The sequence below is a fragment of the Cokeromyces recurvatus genome, assembly GCF_025118155.1.
Source record: "Cokeromyces recurvatus strain NRRL 2243 chromosome Unknown BX663scaffold_46, whole genome shotgun sequence".
Lineage (NCBI taxonomy): Eukaryota > Fungi > Mucoromycota > Mucoromycetes > Mucorales > Mucoraceae > Cokeromyces > Cokeromyces recurvatus.
This window is the reverse complement of record NW_026251432.1, coordinates 103,477-129,227: the sequence shown is the minus strand read 5'-3', so window position 1 is coordinate 129,227 and position 25,751 is coordinate 103,477. Positions and strand designations below refer to the sequence as shown.

The window sequence follows — 25,751 nt, the reverse complement described above, 5'->3', positions numbered from 1 at the left end:
ATCTTTATTTTATTTTGTAAACAATGTATGTTATAAAAAAGGAAAGCTATGTAAACAAACTAATAACTAGAAATTAATAGTAATAATACTTTTTTCAAGTATAAGATAAAGTAACAAAATTATACGAAATGATGATCAAAAATATAAATATTACTTTGTCTATTATACTTTTTAACTATACAAACACAAGATAACCTTGATTATTCAAACATTCAAGATTCACCTGTAAATGAAAAAACAGTCAAAAAAAAAAAAAAAAAGAGCTTCTTGTACTTGAGGTACTACCTTTTAAAAGCATTTATTATTATTTTCAAACTCAAATTGGTATGTTGTTTAACTTTATCTGTGTTAGTTCCTTTCTTGGCAGTCTTGATACAGAAGGCGGATCAAATAGAGTGAATTTTGTAAATATTGGTATCTATCATAGTCTAGGTCCTAGAAGCTGTTAGCTAAGTCAAAAGGATAGATGAACAAATAGAAGGGGAGTATCTTTTTTTTTCTTGGCTTTAAAGAAGTTTTTTTTTTTTTTTTTTTTTTTTTTTTTTTTTTTTTTAACGATTGAATACTGTATAAAAGTAAGAATGTTATGAAATCAGAAAGTGTAGAACGTGTATTGTAGTTACTGGTATTCTTTTAGATTTAAAAGAGCAACTTTGCTGTTGACGCCAAATAGTTCATTTTGTTTCAGTTGAAATCATAATTCTTTTGTGCACTTGCTCTTCTTTCACCTTTCTCAATAAATGGTATCCTACTCTAAGCTTGTCTATTTTTCTTTGATAAGCTCTAAACGATCATTAGAGTCACTAGTTGCTTTATTTGTAGAAACATAGGAAACCAGTGTTGTATTGGCCAGCACTGCATAACTAATACCGCTGCGTCGTTTCTTTTTTTTTTTTTTTTTTGGTAATCTTAGTATCTGTAACACTGGTGATATCAGTCCCTCATTGTAGAAACAAGTGGATTCCGCGGTTCAGTCACACTTGAACAAATGTACAAATATCTATTGCCCGAGCTTTAAGGTCAGATTTTATGCTCCAAGATGTATTTTTTTTTTAATTCTTATTTATGATGGGACGCAAATACATGGACCTTTCTCTAGTCGTTGCTTGCTGGAATATAGATTTTGAATCTTAAACACAGTAAATTATTATCTATGTATTGTCCAACTCTATCCATGAATCCTATCCTCTGTCTTTCCATATACACTATTGAACAATGTCGTCTTTTATAATAGTGTTTTTAGGATGACTACCTAAGTTTTCTTCATATCAATAGCATATCCTCACATCATACAATGCCTTAGGTCCTATTCTTATTTACAATGATCCCACCAATCATCATTTTTTTGATCCTGTTTCATATATTCTGAAATATGTTACCTTAACAACTTCCCAACTCATTATCTAGATTAGCATGTTAGAGAATTTAGTGAATACTTTTTTACAGCAAGCGTTATAACTCAATCATAATATGACTAATCGAGTCATAAACACTGTAGTCGATATTATTTTTGGTTTCGCCTTTCATGCAAAGGCTACAAACACATTTAAGATGACTCAAGTACTTTCCTTTACTTTTTTCCTTTTTCACTTCTTTGCTTCAAAAAATAAAATAAATAATTTTTTTTTTTACACTTTATACACATGGCGAATTTTAATGAATAAATCACTTGTGCTCAATTCCCGCACATAATTAATAGAAGAAAAAAAAAATGCATTGCAAAATTTAGTATATGCAGTATTTTTTTTTTTTTTTTTTTTTGAAAAAGCACAACACTATTTTCTTGAAGTACACGACGACATTCTTTTCCAAAATAATATGTGTATATACGACACTTTCTTGTGACAAAGAGTGTAATAATAAACTATGAATCGTGCTTATTTGTCTAACACAAACTGTATCCAACAATAAAACTCGAACAACTTCCTTTTTAGGAAAGCGATCTTTCATTTTTAATTTGGCTTTTTATTTTTTTTATTTATTTATTCTTTCTTTTTTTGTCTTTCTCATATTATTATTATTTTTTTTTTCTTCTTTTCTTTTTTCTTTCTTTCTTTCTTTCTTTCTTTCCTTCTTTTTTTTAACTTTTTTTTTCTTCATCTAATAAAATAAAGAAACTAATACAAATATAAAAAAAGAATGCCTACTTCGTCTGCAGCAGCTGCTAGTCCAGGCAATTCACATAATGTTGTTGGTGTTCATTATAAAGTAGGAAAGAAAATTGGCGAAGGAAGTTTTGGTATTATTTATGAAGGTAATGACAAAGACGAATTATATAAGAATGATAATAATAATAATTACACATATTTGAATAGGCATTAATTTACTTAATAATCAACCCGTTGCTATCAAGTTTGAACCTAGAAAGAGTGATGCACCTCAATTAAGAGATGAGTATCGAACTTATAAAATTATGGCAGGATCTAGTAAGTCATAGATTTTTTTTTAAAAAAAAAGAAGCCATTTAGATAACAGTCAATAATAATAATAATAATAATAATAGCGGGTATTCCAACTGCTTATTATTTTGGACAAGAAGGATTACACAATATATTAGTGATTGATTTATTAGGACCCAGCTTAGAGGATATGTTTGATACATGTGGAAGACGATTTAGTATAAAGACAACAGCTATGCTTGCTAAACAAATGGTAAAAATTATAACGTATATAGAATACTTGAATGACTTGATAATTTTTTTTTCTTTTTCTTTTAAATGTAGCTTACTAGAGTTCAAACGATTCATGAAAAAAATTTAATCTATAGAGACATTAAACCTGATAATTTTTTAATTGGTAAACCTGGAACAGAAACAGAAAATCAAATATTTATTGTAGATTTTGGTATGGCAAAACTATATAGAGATCCAAAAACAAAGCAACATATTCCCTACCGTGAAAGAAAGAGTTTATCTGGAACTGCTAGATACATGAGTATAAATACCCATTTAGGCAGAGGTATATACATTTATATAAATATATATATATATATATATATTTATATATATATATATACATTTATATACACATATATATTTATATTTATACACATATATTTATATTTATTTATTTATAATATATAATATTCATATTTATTTAGAACAATCTAGACGTGATGATTTGGAATCACTAGGTCATGTTTTCATGTATTTCTTAAGAGGCTCTTTACCATGGCAAGGGCTTAAAGCAGCTACAAATAAACAAAAATATGAAAAGATTGGAGAGAAGAAACAAACAACTGCCATTAAAGATTTATGTGATGGATATCCAGGTAAAATAAAATTTTAAATTCAAATAAATGCAAAACTAATTTTTTTTTTCTGCAGAGGAATTTGGTATCTATCTTCAGTATGTACGTAAATTAGGATTTGAAGAAACTCCCGACTATGACTTTTTACGTGGACTATTTTCTAAAGTGATTGAAAAATCAGGTGAACAAGATGATGGAGTATATGATTGGATGTTATTGAATAGTGGAAAAGGATGGCAAACAGTATCTAAACGAAATATACGTCAACAGCATACAACAAACAAAAGAATTATTGACAATAATAATAATAATAATAATAATAATAATAATAGTAGTAATAATAATAATAATAACAATAATAATAATAATAATTATAATACACGACAGCAACAAGACGTATCCAAGCAACGACAACAACAGCAACAGCAACAACAACAACAACAACAGCAGCAAACACAACAAACACAAGATTATCAAGAACAAAGATTTAGTTCAAAAGAGTCATCAAGTGGTTTTTGGAAGAAATTGTTTTGTGGTTTATGTCAATAATAAACTTTTTTTTTTGTATGTAATTATGAAACTTTTTTTTTTTTTTTTTTTTTTTTTGTTTTTTTCGTTTGTTCCATTTTGGAAATTGGAGAGACCCTGTTATTATTAATATTCGGGGTAGTTTGTAATAGTAATTGGAAATTAAAATATAACAGGTTTCATGTTATAATTAATAAATAAAAATATATACATTTATAAAAAATGGTCAGTAGATAGCACATGATCAATTCAGATTTGCTACATTGTTTTAGCCAGTTCAGAAAAAAAAAAAAAAAAAAAAGAAAAGAGTAATCAAACTTTAATTAATAACCAAGATGAAAATCAGAAAGAGTACGAGTGAGCAAGCTAGTTTATGATGAAAATAACCATGAGGGGAGGGGAGGGTAAAGTTATTATTATGGATGAAGGGAGCACCCAGGAGTAGTAACAACGCGCTTGGTAGGGTTCCATCAATACTACTTGATATCAATTACAGTCTTTGAAGAGTTATCGAAGAGATGTCATTATTGCGGGCGGACGCTGCTATTCATATATAATAATAATAAAAATATGTATAAATTTATCGACATGGTATTGTTTAATTTCTTGAATATCAATTGATATTGGCCTTAACAAGGATGATCATTCATTTATATACATTTATGGAATAAAAAAAATGGCAAAAGAATTTTCTATAACTGGCGAGGAAAAAACGGTAAAGAAGTGGTGTTATTTAACCATTACTACTTCAATATGAACATTATTGAAAATGATATTGGAGAACCCCTCCTCCCCAAGGAAAGTATACAATAAGTTATTATTTTTTTAAAAAAAAAAGAAAAAGAAAAAGTACGGTCTACGTTGTTTATAGACATGTTTAATATTAAGAAAAGCTAGAATTCGCATAAAAATGATGATATCAACGGAAAATGGTACATATTCTTGTTAACTATAGTGTTTGGTCTAATAAACTATGGGATTCATAAAAAGAAAACTTCTTTGGGCAGTGTTTAGAGTACCAGAGATTATTAGTAGATGCATTTTACAAAATGTGTGTGTGTGTGTGTTTTCCCAAGAAACAAAGGTAAAACTAATCAGACGAAAGTTGACCGGATCCAAAGTAGAACCTTTTTTTTATGAATGAGTGATATAACTTGAGTTATTGTCCAAGATAATAATGTATACAGCTAGTGCCAACAACGTTAAAGCTTGAATAATAGGACTAGAGCAATTATTCTCGATTTTGATATAATCATCGCTTGGTGCCTACTGTTTAGACGTATGCTTTAAAAAATAAGTGATATCATTTAGAATGATGAGACAGGGATCAATATCTACTGTAGAAAAAGCTATAAACGTAGTGGTAAAAAAAAATGCCATAATATTAGATGGAATTTTGAGAAGGTTTCGAGTGAAGAGAAGACTGGCTTCTTTATTTATTTTTTTATTTTTTCAAATTATGGTTAAATCTAGCAATTGCTTTAGTATATTCGCCCTGCCGCTTTTAGTCACAAACAAAATTGCCCTTAAGTCTCTCTTTAGTGGTACATACTCAATTGTCTTGATGTTGCTGAGGTTTCTTGGTACTTTAGCCAATAGGACAAGCAGTTTAAGCTGTGAGATTTACATTATTCTTTATAATAGAGTTCCTTAAAATTATACACCTCAGCTATAACAAGTATTTAAAAATCTTTAAAAGAAAACATAATAGAATTAGGCGGCTGCCGTTCGCAAACTGCCGTAAACATTTTATAAAGAGTTTCTCATGCCACAATCTGGCATCATATAATTTTTTTTATAACTACCAAAACAAGGTAATCAAAGTAAAATTGCTCTTTATTTACCTCCCCTCTCCCACATTAGAAAAGTATCTAGATAAATAATCTACAGATAGGGAATTTTCAACTTGATTATATATCTCTTCATCATGATTTATGAATTCAAGAACATTCTACACATTATTAACTATGCAAAAGATTATTTGGCCATAATAAATACTCTTCTAATTCTTCTCTAATTTCAAATGCACTTATATAGTAGACAGCTGTCATTCAATATTATAACTATTATTTATTCTCGTTGATTTTATTATTATCTAATATCTTGATAGAAATATCCCATAAACTCTCATTGTTTTGCTCCTTTTTCACGGATTTTTTTTCTTATTTGGCTACCATAAAAAGATTACTTTAGCTAATAACTTTAATGTTTTTTATTTCCTAATCTTCAAAATCCTCTCAAACAGGATAGTCGCCACTTTTCATGTCATCTTTTTGATGATGGATATCATAAAGAGTCAGAGCAATCTGCAGGTTAGGACCCCTTATTATCTGACTTGTTTTACCTCTTTCATTTTGGCTTTCTACATCTGCGATCTGAAAGCAATATCCTATTTAAGTTTCTTTTGCTTCTGCTTTCGATAGAGAGGTGTTTCGATGAAACTGGTTAGTGTTGACTTTTTTTTCCCTACTTTTCTATTTAAAAAAAAAAACATATAAATAGCTCTTGTCATTTTTCCATATCATTTTTCTTTGTACAATTTTTATATTATTCCACTTAATAAAACTATACAGATTTGTCTTTCCCTGTTTCTCTTTCTTCATCTTATTGCGTTCAAAAAAGTACCTGCGCCTTACCATTTACTTTGTCTTTTTAATATCCTTAAAACATACAACAAAGGTTTTCGAAATGTTCAACCAATCTCCCCACTATATGACTGACAGCAAGCTGGGGAGGGGAGGGGTCATCATCCACTAGATTCCTCAAAAAGTCATTGTGATCGTCGGTGAAAGAAGACGAAGGACCAGAACTTATAGAAGACTTTTTTTTTTGTAAGGCACTTCTTCCGTTTCTCTGTACATTTTCCATCATCTTTGAGCCACATACGGTTCGATCCCCAGTCCTCTTGCGAGCCGGGTAAGCTAGACCTCTTTCATGAGCGCTTTCAATCATTCTGTCTGTCAATAAAGTACTCTCGTTGCCTGTCACTGTACTTTCCATATTCTTTCTTTGCTGGCTTAATTAGCATTGCTTTAGCTATCTTTTCTACAGCAATCTTCTCAGGCGGTTTTAATTTTTTTCTTCTCCAAGTGCTTTAATCGGATTAATCTTTCAAGAACCACATTTGAATTGGGTTATCTCAGTTAGAACACCTACCCCACCCCTCCATTGGATCATAAACTTTCGTACCCTTCTCGTTGTACAGGTTATCGCGCCCATCTTTGTAATAAAAAAAAAGATCTTTCCATAACTCAAACCAAAAAAAAAGAGCTTAGGAAGAGGAAGACGGTACGACAAGTTAAGCTAATCTGATGCGACAATACACTTTTCCTAAAAGCGACAACTGCTGAAAAAAAAAATGCTTTTTAATTAGCGACACTATTCATCGTACCTTTTGGTTATGTCAAATAGGCTTATGTAACGTTACACCTATTTATGAAACATATTTTACATAAGCAACTCATAATACAAGAAGTCTATTTATTTTTTGTTATTATCCTTAGAGCTTCTGAAAGAAACTTTCAGCTTATCTCTAATTCTTTTATTTCTCTGACATGCTTCATCCTCGTTCTCAATAAAGTCAGAAATTGCAATTTCAGAAACGTTGTAAATATATTATATCTTTTCTTCATCCAAATCTTATTGTACATACTTGAAAATTTCAAACAAGTTAGGACAATAACACTCATGCATCCAATCGCCAAACAAAGCATAATAAAACGATTCTAGTAACTTACATTATGTATTCTTTCTTATCCTCTGCCAATTACTTGAAACAAACAATATATATATACATATATGTATATAGTAAGAATCCAAATCAAAAAAACCAATCCTATTGCTGTGAACCTATTTCTTTGTAAATAACTAACAATATTATGTAAAGGGAAAAAAATTTATTAAAATAAATATATATATCTTTCTATATAATGTCTCAAAAAAATATATATGTATATGTATTTAGGATCAGTCCTCATCTTCATCATCATAATCATCATCATCTACACCAAAATCACTGTCATCGCCAGACTCATACCAACTAAGGTTCATACAGTTAATTATTATATTTACATATCCCTCTTTACATATATAAAAGACTTACAAGTTATCATCTTCTTCTATTTCTGGTGGAGCTGCTGGCATAAAGTCTTGTTCTGATTTAGGCATTTTAAATCCAGGAGGAATATCCTTTTTTGATGCCTCCACTTGTTCTAATATAAAATGTTTGTAAAATAAAATAAAAAATGACACAAAACATTTACTTACTTCGCACAATAGCATTAAATTGTTCGCGATTCTTTCTATAAGCAACCTATTATAAAAAAAAAACCATCAGTAATCATTCTTATTGTTAAACAATCCACAATTTACTTACTCCAGCATCTACATTTGCAGGACTTGAACAATTAGGGTCCGCAAGTAAAGAAATAATGGATACCAGTACACCTATTACATTTTTGCATAAATTTTAACAATAAAAAAAATAGCCTTTGTTTTTGGTTTTTCAAAACTTACTTTCTACAGACTAAAAAAAAGAAAAGAAAAAACACAGCAAAAAAAAAAAAAAAGTCATTAAGGAATTCACAATCCTTTCTTCTCTCCTATATTTCATTTACCTGTGTAGGATTCCAACGTTCCTATACACATAAAAAAATATATAAATATATATACATATATATTAAATAAATACAAACAAAAAGATAATTATATATTTATGTATAAAAGAATGTTACCTCTGCCTTTTCACCACTAATAGGATCTTCTCCAGGTGGATGAAGAATTGAAATACAAAGTCTTCCATCAGGATAAACTAAGCCAAAACAAAATAAGTTTCTTTTCTTTTTAATATGAAATTTATTTCTATATAAAACCTTACCGTTAGGATGATAAAATTCGTTATTAAATTTAAATGTAGGTGGATTGAATGGATAATCATCAGGGAACGTCATAGTTGCCTATTATATACATATAAAAGGGCCAAAAATAAACAAGGAATATTTTTATACATATTAAATTTGATAGTACCTTAAAATAACCACCTTCATACATTGTTTTAGGTGACCCAATAAGTGCAACATCCCTTTCATAATAGAAAAAGAAAAAAGTTGGCATTAATTAATGCTATATCTTATTTTATTTTATTTTATTTTTTACCATTCAAAGATATTATCGTCTTTAAGGTCGACTACAAAACCCGGAACTGGATTCTTTGTTAATTCTATTTAACAAGTAAGTAAGCTTACTTTTTTTTTTATTATTAGTAATGAATAAATGTTCAATTAGTTTAAACCTTTTAATTGTTTTTGAAGAATATTTGCAGCCGAAGACATTTGCAATGATTATTTAAAAAAAAAAAAAAAAAGAGAGAGAGATCTGTATCTTTACTATAACAAATATAGAAAATGAAAAAAAAAAAGAAAATGAAATTTGAAATTTGAAGTAATAATAATTGGTTGAATTCATATAAATACAACAGAGCAACAAAACTCACGTGACTTACATAATTTTAATATATATTTTTCTTATTAGTAAATAATAAACAATTGAAAATAATTGAAAACAATGACAATTATGAACTATATTTAACCTCCTGTTGTGAATCAATAAATTATAAAATATTTCACTTAGTTATATATTATTTTATATCTTCTAAAAAATGATCACATCCAAGTCTACACTCTTATTTCAAAAAGGTTCCGCCATTTCAATATATCAAATGTATTAAACTCAGCGACTTTAGCAATGAATGCCTTATAGTCATTACAGTAAAGAAAGAAGGAGAAACATTTGATTTTCAATAGAAATGATTTACATGCCTATTATAATTGTCTTTTTCTTATCATGTCCTCTTGACTAATTACATAAGTGAACACATACTGGCTTAAATAAAATCATTACAAATAGATCATGGTGTATCATATAATGATAAAAGAACCATTGAGTTGAATATTCTATTCATAATTTAAACAATTTCTTCCTCCAACAATACAAAGACCTAAGAGTGCATTCATATCACTGTTTGTTGCTGCTCCTTTGACAGTTTTAAAATACAGATTTGGGACTGTTAAATCCTGATGCGTAGTATCGGAAGATGTTTCTTTGGACGAATCAAAATTAATTTTCAGATGTTCAGCTTACGTTTAAACATTTTTTTTTTTTTATTATTTTTATAAATTAAAATTTAAAAAGCGACCTATGGGCACATAATATCTTTATTATATTGGATTGCCCAGGTCAGTTCAAATTATGTGAAAAAAGTATCTAAAAACCCTCTTATGGGACAAGAGGTAAAAAGGTAAAGGAAAGGAAGAAGAGAAAGTGAGAAAGAAAGGGGAATATTGCTAACAAGTTTAAAGAGACAACCAGTTGAGTAATTTTCTGCCTGGATCAAGAAGTGGAGGGGGTAGTTTATCGTGCATTAAATAATCTATTTCCTGTAGAATGGTACACATAACTGGCCAGCGATAGAACCAGATGTTCAGCTTACCTTTTTTTGGAAAAAAAAACATTAGTTTCAGACAAATGAGTGGTTAATGTTCAGACTTTTTAACCTGAAATATAATAAAGGACTCTTGCCCACTGTTGTGGTGGTTAGATATTCAGCTTATCCATTTAAAGGCACGTATGTTTGTACACTAGAAGCTATTATTAGGTAGCATTTTTTTTATGAAGTTTGAATGCTGCTGTCTTTTACTTTCGACTGTTAGTTGTTGATGGATGAAGAAAGGGGTTTGTATGCGCCCAGGTTGAAATATTACATTAGTATGATCACTACTATTGCCAAGAAGTTTTGTGGTTTCATAATAAGCTCATTACATAGTACATATACTTTTCTTCTACTCAAAAACTCATGCTACTTTAAACCAATTTATTGAGCTTGCCCCCCCCCACGGGGGAGGGATTATATTCTAGATAAATGTACTACGTCCGAATTTGGGTTTATATAAATGGTGAACTGCTTCCAAAATTTGCAATGATATACTTAGTTATTGACTTGTCACTTTTTCATTCTTAAATAGCAAGAGTGTGTATGTTAAAATGTCTCTGTAATATTTCACGTGAAACAGACAAAAGAGTGAATGAGATATGACTATCATCAGAGTATTTTTTATGTCTCTAAAAGAAAGGCCAAGAAATATCTACATTACTGCAAAATAATATATTCTATGTGTATTGAAAATGAATTACATGAAAACTGGTCTGATAATCTGCGAGACATTTATCGTGTTTGCTCAGATAAAGCGCCAATGACTCGAGAATCTCTTCTGGGTTCAATTCGATTGATCGTGCAACAATTATGAACTCGTCAGCACTTTTGTATACGGAAGTATGTGTATGTGTGTGTGTGTGTGTGTTTATAAGATAATCTATCAGTGAAGAATATATGTATATATATTTATATACATGCGCCGTTGAGAGTTTGATGTTAAGATAAAAGAACAATTATATAGTATTATTTCATTAAATGAAAGCCTACAGCCTTTAGCATCTAAAATTCTTTAATCTCAAGCTAGGGTATACCGACTATATTACCTGTTTGTGAATACTTGGATTCTTTGTGTACATATATGGAAGCAGTGGTAAGAAAATAATTCATGACGTTATTATATATATATACACATATGATATCGACCATTCAGCATCTTATATAAGTATACTCTCATACATCTTCTCTTTAATTACATGCTAAGAAAAAACCATCAATCACAACATATTGTCAGTTTTTATCAATTTCATCCTATGTGATCAAGCATTATACATCTTCATATCACTATTTCTTTTGTCTTTTTTTTTTTTTTTTTTTTTTTTTTTTTTTTTTTTTTTTCTTTTAGCAATATATATTTATAAAATAAATGTTTAAAGAAAGAATTCATGAAATTCTAAAAAAAAAAAAAAAAAAAAAAAAAAGAGTTTCGAATTGAAGAGAAGAGATAGAAGAAGAACAAGGTAAAAAGTTATAGACAATATTATATAGTGTATACTTACAAGATTTAATAAGTTTTATATCATCTTGTTTAGCTAAAGTCATATGCAAGGACTGCAGCAAACCTGGGTATCACACAAAAAGAAGTAGTCAATGCAACTATTTTGCATCGATGTTGTCACATGGTAAATATCTATTCGTTTAGATACATGAGATAGAGAAGATATAAAAGCAATATCTAGTAATCGTGTATATAATATAGTTAGTACAAAGCATAAAAGAAGTACAGCAGATTATGAAAGGATTGAGCCAAAAAAGGCACAAATTTGATGAGAAGACAACGTAATGATGTGGTTCGACAAGTAGAGAGTAGGACTGCATGTTCAAAATGGCAGCTAAGACGGTCAGAAAAGCACAGGATCAAAAGAATGTCTAAACCACAAGTTAACTAAACAAGAAGAAATACAAGTGCTGTTGGGAAATCATTAAATGAGAGAAGGAAAGAATGATCGCTGAAGAAATGAACACAATTCTATTAAATATGCCGACGGGGCAAAGACTCTTAATCTCTCGACATATCTTCAGTATGTCAGTTATCTATTAAGGCATCTTCAAAGCAATATTAGAGCTCAATAGTTCCTCAACGGCAGAGAGTCATTCTCACCTATACTAAGGTAGACAAAGAGCTAGACAATAAATGGTAAACATTTTGATCAATGGTGGTAGAAAATAGAATGAAGTCAAGGGAAAACAACACGAAGAACAGAAAGGAAAAGAAGAAAAAGAAAGTACAAGAAGCTAAAGACGAAAGACAAGCAACTCCAAAAGATATAAAGGTTAGTGGTAGTATAACATTAGGTTGATTACCATACTCATCCGCTGTTTATTTAGAAGAGTCGATAAATACTGGAAGCCAGAAAAATTCCATTATCATCAATATGGGCTATCTATAATATCTTTTGGGAACAAAATATTTGACAAAGACTCAAACAAATTCTACGGTCTGCAAACAGATGATACTAAAGTATTTTAGACGACAGCTTAAATACAAACAGAGATCTGGTGATCTCTTACTTGTTTATGTTGACCAATTTCGAACGTCAAAGGTATAAAATGTCGAATCTAATAATTTTGAAAATACAAACTTGCCATCCATGTAACGAAATGTCTTGCTTCAAAGAACATTTTCAAAAATTCAAAAGACTTAATTAGTGTCCGTGGTCGTCATCAAGTATTTTGTAGAAGCAAATAACGTTCGTTTCTTCTTCACCCAAAAAAGGTAAGCTGAACGTTTGAAAATTAATTTTGATTCGTCTAACATCGTCCGAGATACTATATTCACTAGAGAAAACATGATTGCCCAGCTGTGACGCATTGTGCGGCTTTTAAATTAATGATCATTGGCAATTCACTAAAGCCGCTCTGCAGAAATAGATACACATAAACGACTTCAGAAAAAAAAAAAAAAAGATAAGTTTTCCCCTTGACACACAATATTTTATTTTTTTTTTATACCATCTCGACTTTTTTTTTCTTCTTTTTTTTTCCTTAATTCCAGTTATTTTGTTAAAGGTAAATTATCTGACAAAATGCTTTTTCTTGTCCTTTTTTATTTTTATTAATCTGCTTTGTTTTTTTTTTTTCATTAGTTTTAAAATAAAATGGTGAGTCAATTTATATATTAGTTTATAGAATCAACTAAATACCTCTTTTTTTTTTTTTGTATTATCATTTTTTTATTGTTTCTAACAAAATATTGTTTTAGGCAGGAGCACTTGAAAACGCACAAAGAGATTTACCCAAAATTAGAGACCATGAACGCGAGTCTGATTTCGGTACCATCTATTCTGTTTCTGGTTCAGGTGAGAAGAAAACATATAATATGCTTTTGTCTTTATTTAAAAAAAAAAAAACTTTTTTTTTTCCTTTTGCTCTTTAATGATAAACATAATATTTTAACTTTCTTTTATCTATAGTTGTTGTTGCTGATAACATGCGTGGTTCTGCCATGTATGAATTAGTAAGTTTTGTTCTTGTGTAGAAAAAAAAAAAAACCTGAAACAATAAATTAAGAAAAAATCTCCCCCTTACTTGACGTTTATAATAGGTACGTGTTGGTCATTCTGAACTTGTAGGTGAAGTCATTCGTATTGATGGAGATAAGGCAACTATTCAAGTTTATGAAGAAACTGGTAATATATAAATTATTTTATACCATTTTTTTTTCCTGTTCTCTCTTACTGACTTGAAATATAAAAGGTGGTTTAACTGTGGGTGATCCAGTTTTACGATCTGGTAAACCTTTATCTGTTGAGCTTGGTCCTGGTAAAATAATACATTGTATAGTGTAATATTTGTTGTATCTATATTTATTATTATTTGTTAGGTCTTATGTCAAATATTTATGATGGTATTCAGCGACCGCTTAGGGTAAATTGCAAAGCTACATAAAATAGAATATAATGAGGAGAGTATTAAATTTCGTTTATTTTTATTTTGTGAATAGGTTATTCAAGAAGCTTCTCAAAGTATTTATATTCCTCGAGGTATTGCTACTCCTGCTTTGGATAAATCTTTTGGTTGGGATTTCGAACCTCTTAATTTCCAGGTATAACAAAGGAAAAGCAAGATTCATCGATAGATATTTAATAGTTTCTTTAGGTAGGAGATCATATTACTGGTGGTGACATTTATGGTAAAGTGTATGAAAATTCTCTTGTTACTGTACATAATATCATGTTGCCACCCAAGAGTCGTGGTACAATTACGTATATTGCCCCTAAGGGTCAATATACACTTGAAGATGTTGTTCTTGAGACTGAATTCGAAGGTGAAAAGACCAAGCATACGATGAGACAACTCTGGCCTGTACGTTCACCTCGTCCTGTTGCAGAAAAGTTATCTGCTAATCATCCTTTGTTGACAGGTCAACGTGTTTTAGATTCCCTTTTCCCTTGTGTCCAAGGTGGTACTACGGCTATTCCTGGTGCCTTTGGTTGTGGTAAAACTGTCATTTCTCAATCTCTTTCCAAGTACTCTAACTCTGATATTATTATCTATGTTGGTTGTAAGTATAAAATAATGATAGATGTATATGTACATGGTATCAAAGAATTATTTATTTTTAGGTGGTGAACGTGGTAATGAAATGGCTGAAGTTTTAATGGATTTCCCTGAACTTTCAATTGAGCATGAAGGTCGTAAAGAATCTATTATGAAACGTACTACTTTGGTTGCTAATACTTCCAATATGCCAGTTGCCGCTCGTGAAGCATCTATTTATACTGGTATTACACTTTCTGAATATTTCCGTGATATGGGTAAAAATGTCGCTATGATGGCTGATTCTACTTCTCGTTGGGCTGAAGCCCTTCGTGAAATCTCAGGTCGTCTTGCTGAAATGCCTGCTGATTCTGGTTATCCTGCTTATCTCGGTGCACGTCTTGCTTCTTTCTATGAACGTGCTGGTCGTGCCACTTGTCTTGGTAATCCTAGTCGTGAAGGTAGTGTCACGATTGTAGGCGCTGTATCCCCTCCTGGTGGTGATTTCTCTGATCCTGTCACTGCTTCCACACTCGGTATTGTTCAAGTCTTTTGGGGTCTTGATAAGAAGCTCGCTCAACGTAAGCATTTCCCCTCTGTTAACTGGAACTTGTCTTATTCCAAGTATATGAAGGTACTTGAACCTTATTATGAAAAGAATGATCCCGAATATATTCACTTGCGTGATAAATGTAAGGAAATCCTTCAAATGGAAGAAAACCTTTCTGAAATTGTTCAACTTGTTGGTAAATCGGGTTTGAATGAAACTGATAAAATTACTTTGGAAATCGCTCAAATCATTAAGGATGATTTCCTTCAACAAAATGGTTATAGTAATTATGATCGCTATTGTCCTTTCTATAAGACGACATGGATGTTACGTAACATGATTGGTTTTTATGACCATGCCATTCACGCTGTTGAATCTTCCAACAACCAAATTACTTGGTCCAAGATTCGTGAATTTATGGGTGATATTCTTTATAAATTATCTTCCATGAAATTTGAAGATCCTGCTGAAGGTGAAAATACACTTGTTGAAAAGTATTCTGCACTTCATAAGGAAATTGAAGCCAAATTCAATGACCTTGAAGCTTAAGAAGTAAAACTCTCACACATAACACATATTCATACAAATTTTATTCCCTTCTTTTTTTTTTTATTATTCAAATCTCACCTCTCTCTCTCTCTCTCTCTTTTCCTCCTTTTTTTTCATGGCAAATTATAATTAAATATGCGCTGTCATGTATAATAAATTGTTTGGAGTAGTTATGTTTGATTGGTTTACACTTTACTTTTAATAATGTTAAAGCGGACTGTTCAGATAAATAATAAATAATTTTCATTCTTCTCTTTTTTTTTTGTTTGTTTTCCCTTTCTTCATTTTATATATAAAAAAAAAGAAGAAAAACATTTACAATTAAAGACATTTCAACAAAGTAAATTCCTCAAAATAATAATAATAATAGTAATAATAATAATAGTTTTGTAGAGAGGAACAAATATCTATTTTTTTCTTTTTCCTTAACTTAATTCGTAAGCATTACATATACACATAAAGGGGGGGGAGGATGGAGAAGAAAGAAAGAGAATTGAAGGCCATTTATAATTAATTACTTTTTTTTTTCCCTCTTACATTAGTGTAATGACTCATCAACAAAGTCATTCACAACGAGGGGTCGTTAATGGACCAACAAGTCTACCAATATCTCAAGGATCATTTTATCCCTCTATTCAACTTGGTCAAGATGACCTATTTTCGGACTATTTAGATGCTGCAACAAATCCTGTTATTGTGACAGCAGGTGATAATAGTGGATTTAATAATAATAATAATAATCACCTATTTGTTAATATTCCCCAACAACAAACAAATAATATCAATATGGACTTTAATACTTCATTCTTTGATGACAGTCCTCAATACCCTACACACTTTATTTTTAATCAATCACAACAACAGGGTTTTGCTAATAATTTGATCAGCTTTCATCATCAACAACAAGAAGAATCATCGTTTGGATTTCAACAACAGCAGTCATCCTCTCTTCAGGGCACTTATGGCGGCATTTCAATTAATGAGACCAATCATCCTCATTTGTCTAATTATCAGTTGCAAAGAGTAGTAGGAAGCCAAATGCATACTCAATATCAACCATCATTACTACCAGATCAACAGAAAATTATATTTGAGCAGCATCAGCAGCAGCAGCAACAACAGCAACCGCTTGTAACAAATCAAAGATCTAGTAATAGAAAAAACAAGTTGAAAAGAAAAATAACATATCAAGGATTTTCTGATGAGGACATGGCAGACGAGGATGAAGAGGAATACGATGATGATGATGATGATGATGACTTTAAGGCACATCGATCTACATCTGCTCGGAATAAATCATCTTCTGCTAAAACTGAAGCACCTGTTGTAATGATTCCAATGGCAACAAAGCTATTTGAAAAAATGTTAGATTATCGGTTAAATGCAAATACAAATCAACCAGAATTTTTAGTAAAATTCAAGGTAAAACATACACAACTTTATATATGAATATATTGTATATATAATAAAGTATATATATATATATATATATACATATTTAGTTTTCTAGTTATCACCATTTGGAATGGTTGTCAAAAGAGAGAGTAGAAGCAGAACATTTAGGAAAACATCGTATTAAAAAATTTTTGACAAAATGGAATCAAGATGGACAACGAGGAGAAGATTATTCTGAATATTTAAAAATAGATCGTATCATTGATGAAGGTGATTTAATGGATCCTTTAACGGGTAAAACTATTCTTTATTACTTGGTTAAATGGAATGGATTGTTCTATGATGCAAGTACTTGGGAAAGTGAAGAAGATGTGAAGGAGATGGATTCAACTAAAATTATTGAATTCCAACGTAATCGTACTATTCCCCAAGAGAAACTACCTGATCCACCTAAGCGACCTAATTATACACAATTTGTCAAATACAATCAAAGTCAAAAATATAAGTTTGATAATGAATTGCGTTCTTATCAACTAGAAGGCTTGAATTGGCTACGATTTTGTTATTATCATCATCGTTCGTGTATATTGGCGGATGAAATGGGACTTGGTAAAACAGTTCAATCTGTGGCCTTTTTAAATGATATTTACTATCGAATCAATATCAAAGGTCCCTTCTTGATTGTAGCTCCACTCTCAACTATTCCTCACTGGGAGAGGGCCTTTAAAGCTTGGACAAATTTAAATGTCATTGATTATCGTGGTAGTATCTTGTCTCGTAATTTGATTGCAGAAACTGAATTTTATTACAAGGATATACAAAGTCGAACTATACCTAATCGGTATAAGTTTGATGTCTTGATTACTACATATGAAATGGCCCTAGCAGGCACTCATCATATAAAAGATATTTCTTGGAAATGTGCCGTATTTGATGAAGCGCATCGATTGAAAAACAAGGTAAATATAATAATAAACATACGCATACGCATACACACACATATACACATACATATCTTGTGTTTTATCTATAATAGCAATCTAAAGTGGGTGAAGTACTTAAATCATTTTCAATCGATCATAAATTATTATTAACTGGTACACCTTTACAAAATAAATTGGATGAGCTTTATAGTCTTCTAAATTTTATGCAACCTGAAGTATTCAACAATGAGAGGGCCTTCTTTGCAGAATATGGCAATTTACAAACTGCAGCTGAAGTAGAAAAGCTTCAAGCATTATTGAAACCTATTATGTTGCGTCGATTTAAAGAAGATGTTGAAAAAAGTATTCCTGTAAAAGAAGAAACAGTGATTGAAGTTGAATTAACGAATCCTCAAAAGAAATGGTATCGAGCTATTCTAGAAAAGAATTTCAATTTTTTAAAAAAAGGAGGAAAAAGTAAATATTAATACATATTCATATATTTATATACATATATATATATATATATACGTGTGTGTGTGTACATGTATATAGTTCTTTATTTACCCTTTTTTTTTTTTACTATTTGTTTATAGCTAACAGAGAAATGCCACATCTTCGTAATATCATGATCCAGCTTAGAAAGTGCTGTATTCATCCTTATCTATTAGAAGGAGCGGAAGAAATGATTGTTTCTGAAAATAGGGCAAAAACAATTCAAGATCAATTTAAATGCTTAATTGAATCTTCTGGTAAATTGGTTTTAATTGACAAACTTTTACGAAAATTATTCGAAGGAAACCATAAAGTCTTGATATTTTCTCAATTCACGAGGTATATATATATATATGTATATATGTATATATATTATTTATATGTAGTATTCATGTTTTACATATATATATAGCTGCTTAGATATTTTGTCTGATTATCTTCATGGTCGACAGTATCCTCATGAACGTATTGATGGAAGTGTCCCTGGTGAACAAAGACAAGCTGCTATTGATCGTTTCTCTACATTACCTATCAATCAATCCTTTGTCTTTTTATTATGTACAAGAGCAGGTGGTGTTGGTATTAATTTGACTGTAAGTTTTTTTTTTTTTTTTTTTTTTTCCTTTTTTCCTTTCCTTTTTTCCTTTCCTTTCCTTTCCTTTTCTTTTCTTTCGAATAATATGTTTACACAATTATGGGTAGGCTGCGGATACATGTATCATCTTTGATAGCGATTGGAATCCACAAAATGATTTACAAGCACAAGCACGTTGCCATCGTATTGGTCAAACAAAGCCTGTAAAAGTGTATCGACTCATATGTAGAAATACATATGAAAAAGATATGTTTGATCGTGCAGGTATGAAATTAGGTCTTGATAAAGCTGTGATGCAACGTATGAATCAACACAATGTAAGTCAGAATGAATCCCCTGAAGATGAATCGTCACCGGCCAGTATATCCAAAAACGAATTGAATCGAAAGGAGATTGAGGATTTGCTTAAAAAGGGGGCCTATGGTGTTATCATTGATGATAGTGAAAGTGAACAGTTTTGTGCAGAGGACATTGATCAAATCCTTGAAAGACGTACGACCGTGATTCGACATGAAGGGAATGAAAAGGGCTCTGTTTTTTCCAAGGCTACTTTTTCCACGACTCAAAATAATGAACACGATGTTGAATTGGATGATCCTGATTTTTGGGAAAAATGGGCAGCTCAGGCTAATTTAGATATGAATGAATTTCAAGACGAGAATGAATTAATTGTTTATGAACCACGTAAGCGACGTCAAGTACAACGCTTTGGTACACGTTCTGCTGACGGTATCTATGATTCATCGAATGATAATGCAGACGATTCTGATGCTTATGAAGATGAGTCTGAGAAATCAAGGAAACGTGATCAACCTCGTTTATGGTCATTATCTGAAAAGACAAAATATGAACGTAAATTGATGGTCTATGGCTATGGACCTTGGAAACAGATGCAAGCTCATTTTCCACGTCGTACTGAAAGGGACCTGAAGGCTGTGACTCGATGTTTGATACGCCAAGTAAAGCATGTCCTTGAGGGCAGTACAGCTTCAGAGGAAGATCGTAAATTACTTCGTGATATGGAATACATATTAGAAAGTGATGCTCAAAGTGAGCCTCCAGAAAGCGATTTTACGATACCTTTTGTAGGTGCTACTAAAAGACAGATAGCTGAATATAGGTCCTTCTTGATTCAAGCCCCCGCTGATTATAGAGAGCATATTGAACGCAAAGGTCGTAACTTTTTGTTAAGAATTCAAATGCTCTATATGGTTCGTGATCGTATCGTGCCAAAGGATTGGGAGAAAGCGAAGGTGCTCCCTATTCCTAAAGTGAATGGTTCTTTGCCTTGTGACTGGTGGGGTGAATCTGAAGATCGAGATCTCTTACTGGGCATCATCAAGCATGGTTATCAGCAATATTTAACGATGCGTAAAGATAAAGAGTTTTGCTTTTATGGGAAAAGATACGATGATAGTAAAGCAGGTACATTGCAAGAGGATGATGAAGAAGGGTCTTCAACAAGTGAGCATAAACATCATGACGATAGTCCCTCTGATTTTGTGGATCGTTTAGAGGATAAAACAGTGTATGTGTGGCCTTCTAAGGCAGATATTGGTATGCGTCTTCGTCGTATCATTGCTGCTTTCTTAAGAGAGGATGGTAACCCTAATCGACGACGCAAAACGGACAATTCAAATTTAGCCGAAGGTCTTGGTCATCAAAGTCGATCATCACGACAGCGATCTCGAGGAGGCGGTAGTGAAGCAGGCAATCGATGGCAAAAGAAAAGTCGTAGTGATTTTATGAGAACCATTTTATCCTTTGGTGTAGAGACAGTAGCAGGTGATCCAAATATTCGTTGGGATCGATTTAGAAAACTTTCTGGTTTAGAAAAGAGGACAGATGCTGCTCTTGATATGTATTATTACAAGTTTTATGCTGCCTGTAAAGAAATTATGAAAAAGCAAGCTGTAACAGATGAAGGTCAAAGAAGTTGTCGTGAATCAAGTGAAGAGGTTATAGGAGGTGAGGAATTAAATCTTGTAGAAACAATTCCTTATGATAAAGCAAGACGTGCATTAAAGCGTATTGAACAAATGAAGAAGATTCGTGAACGTGTTATTGTAGATCCTGATTTTGATAAATTAATTGAAAAGGCGCGAAGAACATCTGGTTTGCCACCGTAAAATATAATATACATATATGCATAATGAATTATAACGTAGAAGAATAGATTTAACTTGTTTTTTTTAATATATATATATATATAATAGTTGGTGGGAAGTGCCACTTCACGATAAAGCTTTATTAAGAGGAATTTGTAAGCATGGTATTGGACGACATGATTTGATGATTACAGATACAGAATTGCCCTTTCATCAAATTGTAAATGAAAGTAGTAGTGAAGATCATCAAGAAGCAAACATCACACTACTACTAGGACGTATTGGATGGCCAAAAGATTTAGTCATTCAAAGACGTATCGAATCACTATGTGAACTCATTCTTCGACCTAAACCACCATCCAAACGACCCAATTATAATCGTAAAAGGAAAACACTTTCTTCCACTACTAGTAGTCATCATATGGATACAAACATCGAAACCCAATCCGCTGAAAAGCCATCTACTGCTACTGGTATGATGAGTGGGAAGCATATCGGAAGAGTGGGAGGGAAGACGATTCATCCAGGTTATATTATATCACCTTCTGTATCTAATAGAAGATATTTGAGTGATGTAGCTACAACAAGTGAAGAAGAAGAAGAAGAAGAAAAGGATGATGATGCAGAAGAAGAATTAAGAAGACAAAAGAAAGCACGATATGAAATGTATTTACATCAACAACAAGTACAAAAACGAATACCGACAAAGCCCTTAAAATCACAAAGCTTTAGCCATCCTCCTAGTAGATACCCTTCATCATCCATATCTAATTTAACACATTCGCGTTTTAAAGGACAAAGTCAATTATCTTCTCCTAGTCAAGATGAAATGGAAGAAGGAGAAATAAGTGATACAACAGATGATAATGATGAATATAGTGTGTCCAATGAATCATCTTTTTTTGCTTCTTGAAACACATCTTTTTTTTTTTTTTTTTTTAATTATATAATAACCATTCATTCATTACACATATAAAGAAATAAATAAATTTATACACAAATAAGAATTAAAAAGAAAAAGAAAAAAAAAACCCCCCAATTTTTCTTTAACATAGCTATTACGCATACATGGGTGAAATATGTAATAGAAGAGATATAAGAAAGAAGAAAAAAAAAGGGAGGGGGGCATTAAAGCATAAAAATAAAAATGTACATTTACATGATTCTTTTAAGAGGAACCACCAAATAATCCACCTAATATGGAATTTAATTCAGATGTCTAATAATAATAATAATAAAAAAAAAGATGGTTATGATTGGTTAGATTTTGACACAAAGGGGATTATTATTATTATTACAACTTACTGGGCAATTAATGCTCATGGTTTTAGAAATTTTTGGTGTAATAGAAATACCAATGATTTTAACTGTAGGATAAACATAATAATTAAAATCAAGCTTTTGTGGGGCACTTCCATCAAGACCACAACGAGTAGCTAAATCCATAATAACGCCTTGTTGACTAGGATCAGACGAATTTACATTGATAACAAAAGGGAAAATAATATTGGTTACTGCAAAGGATTTTATATCCACACCTGTTACACTGCCACCTCCTATATAGGTATTATAAGGTGAAGGATAATAAGCCTAAAAATAATTCAATATACACACATGTATTTTAATTTAAAAAAATATATTCATTCATTCATTCATTAAAAAATACAACTTACATCAGCTTTGATCCTATCGAAATAAAGAGATTCAAAATTTTGATTATCGACACTAATACCAACATTAAACGTTATAGAAAGAACATTATTTGTAAAAGCAAACGAAGGTTCTTGTTCGAGACCAGTAAATTGAACAGTTGGAACTTTAAAAATACCAACAAGAACACCAATGATGATGGCAATAATAACAATAATAATAAATAAAATACAAGTACACCAACGAAGCCATTTAGGACAACATGTACAACAGCCACAACAAAGTTTATCTATGCAAGAGCGCTTTCTTCTTTCTCTAGGAATAATTTTTTCCATGTCATCATCGGAATCATAATGTCTCATGAGTTTTATATCAGATAATGAGTCTCTCATTGCTGCTTGAGGTGGAGATGAGCCTATACCGACATTATTATAGACAGGATAAGGTGGAGGAGAGCTTACAGGCACATTCTTCATACCATATGGATCTATTGTTTCTTGGGACATTTCTATATGATGCGGTAAAGGAGGTGGTTGTGCATAATAATTATTATTATATCCATTATTATAATTTGATGATGCTGACATTTTATTTTGTTAAAAAGAAGAAAGAAAAAAAAAAACTAGCAACAAAAAAGAAAAAGAAGCTAAAATGTCTTGGCAGTAATACATTTTATTTTATTCTATTTTGTTTTTTTTTTATATTGTTTCTTGTTGCTGTATTTTTAGTAACATCATCATTTTGTACTCTTTTTTTTTTTTTTTTTTTCTAAGCCCATTGGAAAAAAAAAGGGGGGGCCTTCGTCGCATGGCCGCCACTTTCTTTCTTTCTTCCTTCTTTTCCTTTTTGTTTTTATAAACGCGTTTTGTCTTCTTTTCTATTATCACGTTTTACTCTTTAAATAATTATCGTCATTTTAATAATAAACAAAGTACTTATTATTAATACTGATATGCAGTGGCTTATATTTTTTTGTTTTTTTTCTTTATTTTTTATTTTATTTTATTTTTTTGAAGGTAAAACATGCATGTATGAATGTGCACTTATTTTCCTTTTATCAAGCCAGGATATAATACATGCATACATTGATGTTCTTTTGATTATCATCATCATTCAGTATTAATTATTATGCAATAGTATCTATTAATTAGCCAATAATTCACATCTTTCCTTCTATAGCAAATAGAAAAGATAATAATAACAACCTAAATACACACATATACGCACACTTATATATCGCTAAAGATATAAATCATATCAGCATTGCTCGGGTTAGTTCATTAATGAAAAAAAAAGGGGGGGTAATCAAGTTTATGAAGACTTGTACAAATAACGAGTTAACGAACAAATTAAGGGTAAATAGACCGAAATATACGCACAGTTAATGTATAAAAAGCTTATTCAAGAAAAAGAGGAGATGATCCTTAATAGTCCTCAGGCATTCGTAAGCTGATAATGTATTTAGAGAGAGTCAAATAGTAGCATGAGATGATTGGGTTTAATAAGTTGAATGGCCCACCTGGCAGTCATCCAAGGTGATATCCATTACGTTCAATGAAGAACATGCAAGAAGCTAAACGACAGGGTTTAATGAGATAAACGGTCAACATAATGTTAGTCATTTCAATTTATTAGGAGCATTTTTATGCTTGAAAGAATTATTCTTTTTTTCTTTTTACAAAATGAGTACAAAATAGATATCTTTATGACATACATAATAGGATAAGGAAAATCGTATCCTATAAATAGTTAAGGTTATCATGTTTGACATTTATTTATGCCCTGTTTGTAAATTAATCTCAGTCAATAAAGATTGATCTAGCTGACTATACCCGCGAATGAAGCCTAGTAGAGAAAGCGTATAATAATGACTATTTATATCTCAAAACACTTTCTTCCAACTATAATCATTCCTCAATGGGAATTACATGAATAAATATCATTACACATATAACGGTATATTTAACAAGAATGGAGGTATTATAGAAGATAATCTATAATTGTCTTTAGTATCGATCAATGAGGTTAATTTAACTAATGGTATCTACTGCATGTAAATTTTATTGAGAGTAACTCTTTTTTTTTTTTTCTGACTGTCAGGAGGTTGTTCAGTTTCATTGTTTTCTAACCCGGGAAATATAATATCATTTTATGATGTACTTGAATGGATCTAAAAAAATAAATAAATAAATAATTAAATAAATATGCAATTGTATACATGGATATTACTGCTAAATTAGCACGACGTGTAACTTGCTAAATGTGTTTTCTTAAAAAGTAAATGATCTATAATATGAAAATATATTTAATGTTAACAAAAGAAGGAAAAAATATCTGTAGAGTTATGTATGTTGTAAGAAAAAAGAAGAAAAAAAAAGTAGTAGTTCATAATAATAGTAATAATATATTTTTTTTTGAAATTGATTGGCTAATGCAATCTGCATAGAATAACAAATGCAGGTTATTAATTTCATATTTCATTTAGGATATAGAGTCATACACTATAATAATTATAATACATGAATGCAATATTACATATACATCATTATTGTGTTTGTACCATTCTATTTATTATGACTGTTTCTGCTATTGTCTTTATTATTATTACGACCTTATCATAGTGTATATTTAAATATATTGCATGTGATATATGTCAACTTATTTCAGTATCTCGAGAAGTGCATGTAAATAGAAAAAAAAACAGAAAAATTAAGACAAATGACTTGTATTCATAAAGATCAT

The 25,751-nt window shown here is 30.8% G+C and overlaps 8 protein-coding genes across 8 annotated transcripts; 3 read left to right on the top strand and 5 right to left on the bottom strand.

The window, feature by feature from the left end:
- Positions 1 to 2,085: 2,085 nt before the first annotated feature.
- BX663DRAFT_462598 (kinase-like domain-containing protein) lies at positions 2,086 to 3,580 on the top strand (the record flags this gene model as incomplete). Its single annotated transcript, XM_051523974.1, has 6 exons — positions 2,086 to 2,254; positions 2,316 to 2,426; positions 2,504 to 2,652; positions 2,724 to 2,958; positions 3,101 to 3,271; positions 3,327 to 3,580. Coding segments are annotated over exons 1-6 (1,035 nt in total), but the record flags the coding sequence as incomplete, so codon positions are not given.
- Positions 3,581 to 6,239: 2,659 nt separating this feature from the next.
- BX663DRAFT_273636 (uncharacterized protein) lies at positions 6,240 to 6,995 on the bottom strand. The gene is made up of 2 exons (XM_051521961.1): positions 6,415 to 6,995; positions 6,240 to 6,252 (listed from the first exon to the last, which is right to left on the bottom strand). The coding sequence occupies exon 1, from the start codon at positions 6,776 to 6,778 to the stop codon at positions 6,440 to 6,442; it is 339 nt and encodes a 112-aa protein (XP_051378014.1). The 5' UTR covers positions 6,779 to 6,995; the 3' UTR covers positions 6,240 to 6,252; positions 6,415 to 6,439.
- Positions 6,996 to 7,654: 659 nt separating this feature from the next.
- BX663DRAFT_526389 (ubiquitin-conjugating enzyme/RWD-like protein) lies at positions 7,655 to 9,140 on the bottom strand. Its single transcript, XM_051529895.1, has 11 exons — positions 9,069 to 9,140; positions 8,933 to 8,996; positions 8,804 to 8,858; positions 8,655 to 8,733; positions 8,512 to 8,588; positions 8,395 to 8,415; positions 8,294 to 8,303; positions 8,154 to 8,224; positions 8,045 to 8,090; positions 7,881 to 7,989; positions 7,655 to 7,817 (listed from the first exon to the last, which is right to left on the bottom strand). The coding sequence occupies exons 1-11, from the start codon at positions 9,106 to 9,108 to the stop codon at positions 7,745 to 7,747; spliced, it is 645 nt and encodes a 214-aa protein (XP_051378013.1). The 5' UTR covers positions 9,109 to 9,140; the 3' UTR covers positions 7,655 to 7,744.
- A 963-nt stretch (positions 9,141 to 10,103) lies between these two features.
- BX663DRAFT_273624 (uncharacterized protein) lies at positions 10,104 to 10,389 on the bottom strand. The gene has a single exon (XM_051521960.1). The coding sequence runs from the start codon at positions 10,285 to 10,287 to the stop codon at positions 10,129 to 10,131; it is 159 nt and encodes a 52-aa protein (XP_051378012.1). The 5' UTR covers positions 10,288 to 10,389; the 3' UTR covers positions 10,104 to 10,128.
- Positions 10,390 to 11,680: 1,291 nt separating this feature from the next.
- Positions 11,681 to 12,538, bottom strand: BX663DRAFT_526384 (uncharacterized protein). Its single transcript, XM_051529894.1, has 2 exons — positions 12,367 to 12,538; positions 11,681 to 12,311 (listed from the first exon to the last, which is right to left on the bottom strand). The coding sequence occupies exon 2, from the start codon at positions 12,081 to 12,083 to the stop codon at positions 11,904 to 11,906; it is 180 nt and encodes a 59-aa protein (XP_051378011.1). The 5' UTR covers positions 12,084 to 12,311; positions 12,367 to 12,538; the 3' UTR covers positions 11,681 to 11,903.
- A 602-nt stretch (positions 12,539 to 13,140) lies between these two features.
- On the top strand, positions 13,141 to 16,068 carry BX663DRAFT_526377 (V-type proton ATPase catalytic subunit A). Its single transcript, XM_051529893.1, has 10 exons — positions 13,141 to 13,274; positions 13,352 to 13,366; positions 13,468 to 13,564; positions 13,679 to 13,722; positions 13,810 to 13,894; positions 13,962 to 14,027; positions 14,089 to 14,132; positions 14,209 to 14,310; positions 14,364 to 14,769; positions 14,831 to 16,068. The coding sequence occupies exons 2-10, from the start codon at positions 13,364 to 13,366 to the stop codon at positions 15,841 to 15,843; spliced, it is 1,860 nt and encodes a 619-aa protein (XP_051378010.1). The 5' UTR covers positions 13,141 to 13,274; positions 13,352 to 13,363; the 3' UTR covers positions 15,844 to 16,068.
- A 561-nt stretch (positions 16,069 to 16,629) lies between these two features.
- On the top strand, positions 16,630 to 22,272 carry BX663DRAFT_443954 (SNF2 family N-terminal domain-containing protein; the record flags this gene model as incomplete). Its single annotated transcript, XM_051523594.1, has 8 exons — positions 16,630 to 17,265; positions 17,346 to 18,197; positions 18,275 to 18,638; positions 18,758 to 18,995; positions 19,069 to 19,249; positions 19,359 to 20,622; positions 20,677 to 21,376; positions 21,468 to 22,272. The coding sequence occupies 8 exons, from the start codon at positions 16,630 to 16,632 to the stop codon at positions 22,270 to 22,272; spliced, it is 5,040 nt and encodes a 1,679-aa protein (XP_051378009.1).
- Positions 22,273 to 22,333: 61 nt separating this feature from the next.
- On the bottom strand, positions 22,334 to 23,666 carry BX663DRAFT_480806 (uncharacterized protein). Its single transcript, XM_051524345.1, has 3 exons — positions 23,033 to 23,666; positions 22,665 to 22,949; positions 22,334 to 22,578 (listed from the first exon to the last, which is right to left on the bottom strand). Exons 1-3 carry the CDS (start codon positions 23,594 to 23,596, stop codon positions 22,528 to 22,530), a joined length of 900 nt encoding a protein of 299 aa, XP_051378008.1. The 5' UTR covers positions 23,597 to 23,666; the 3' UTR covers positions 22,334 to 22,527.
- Between the last annotated feature and the right edge of the window lie 2,085 nt (positions 23,667 to 25,751).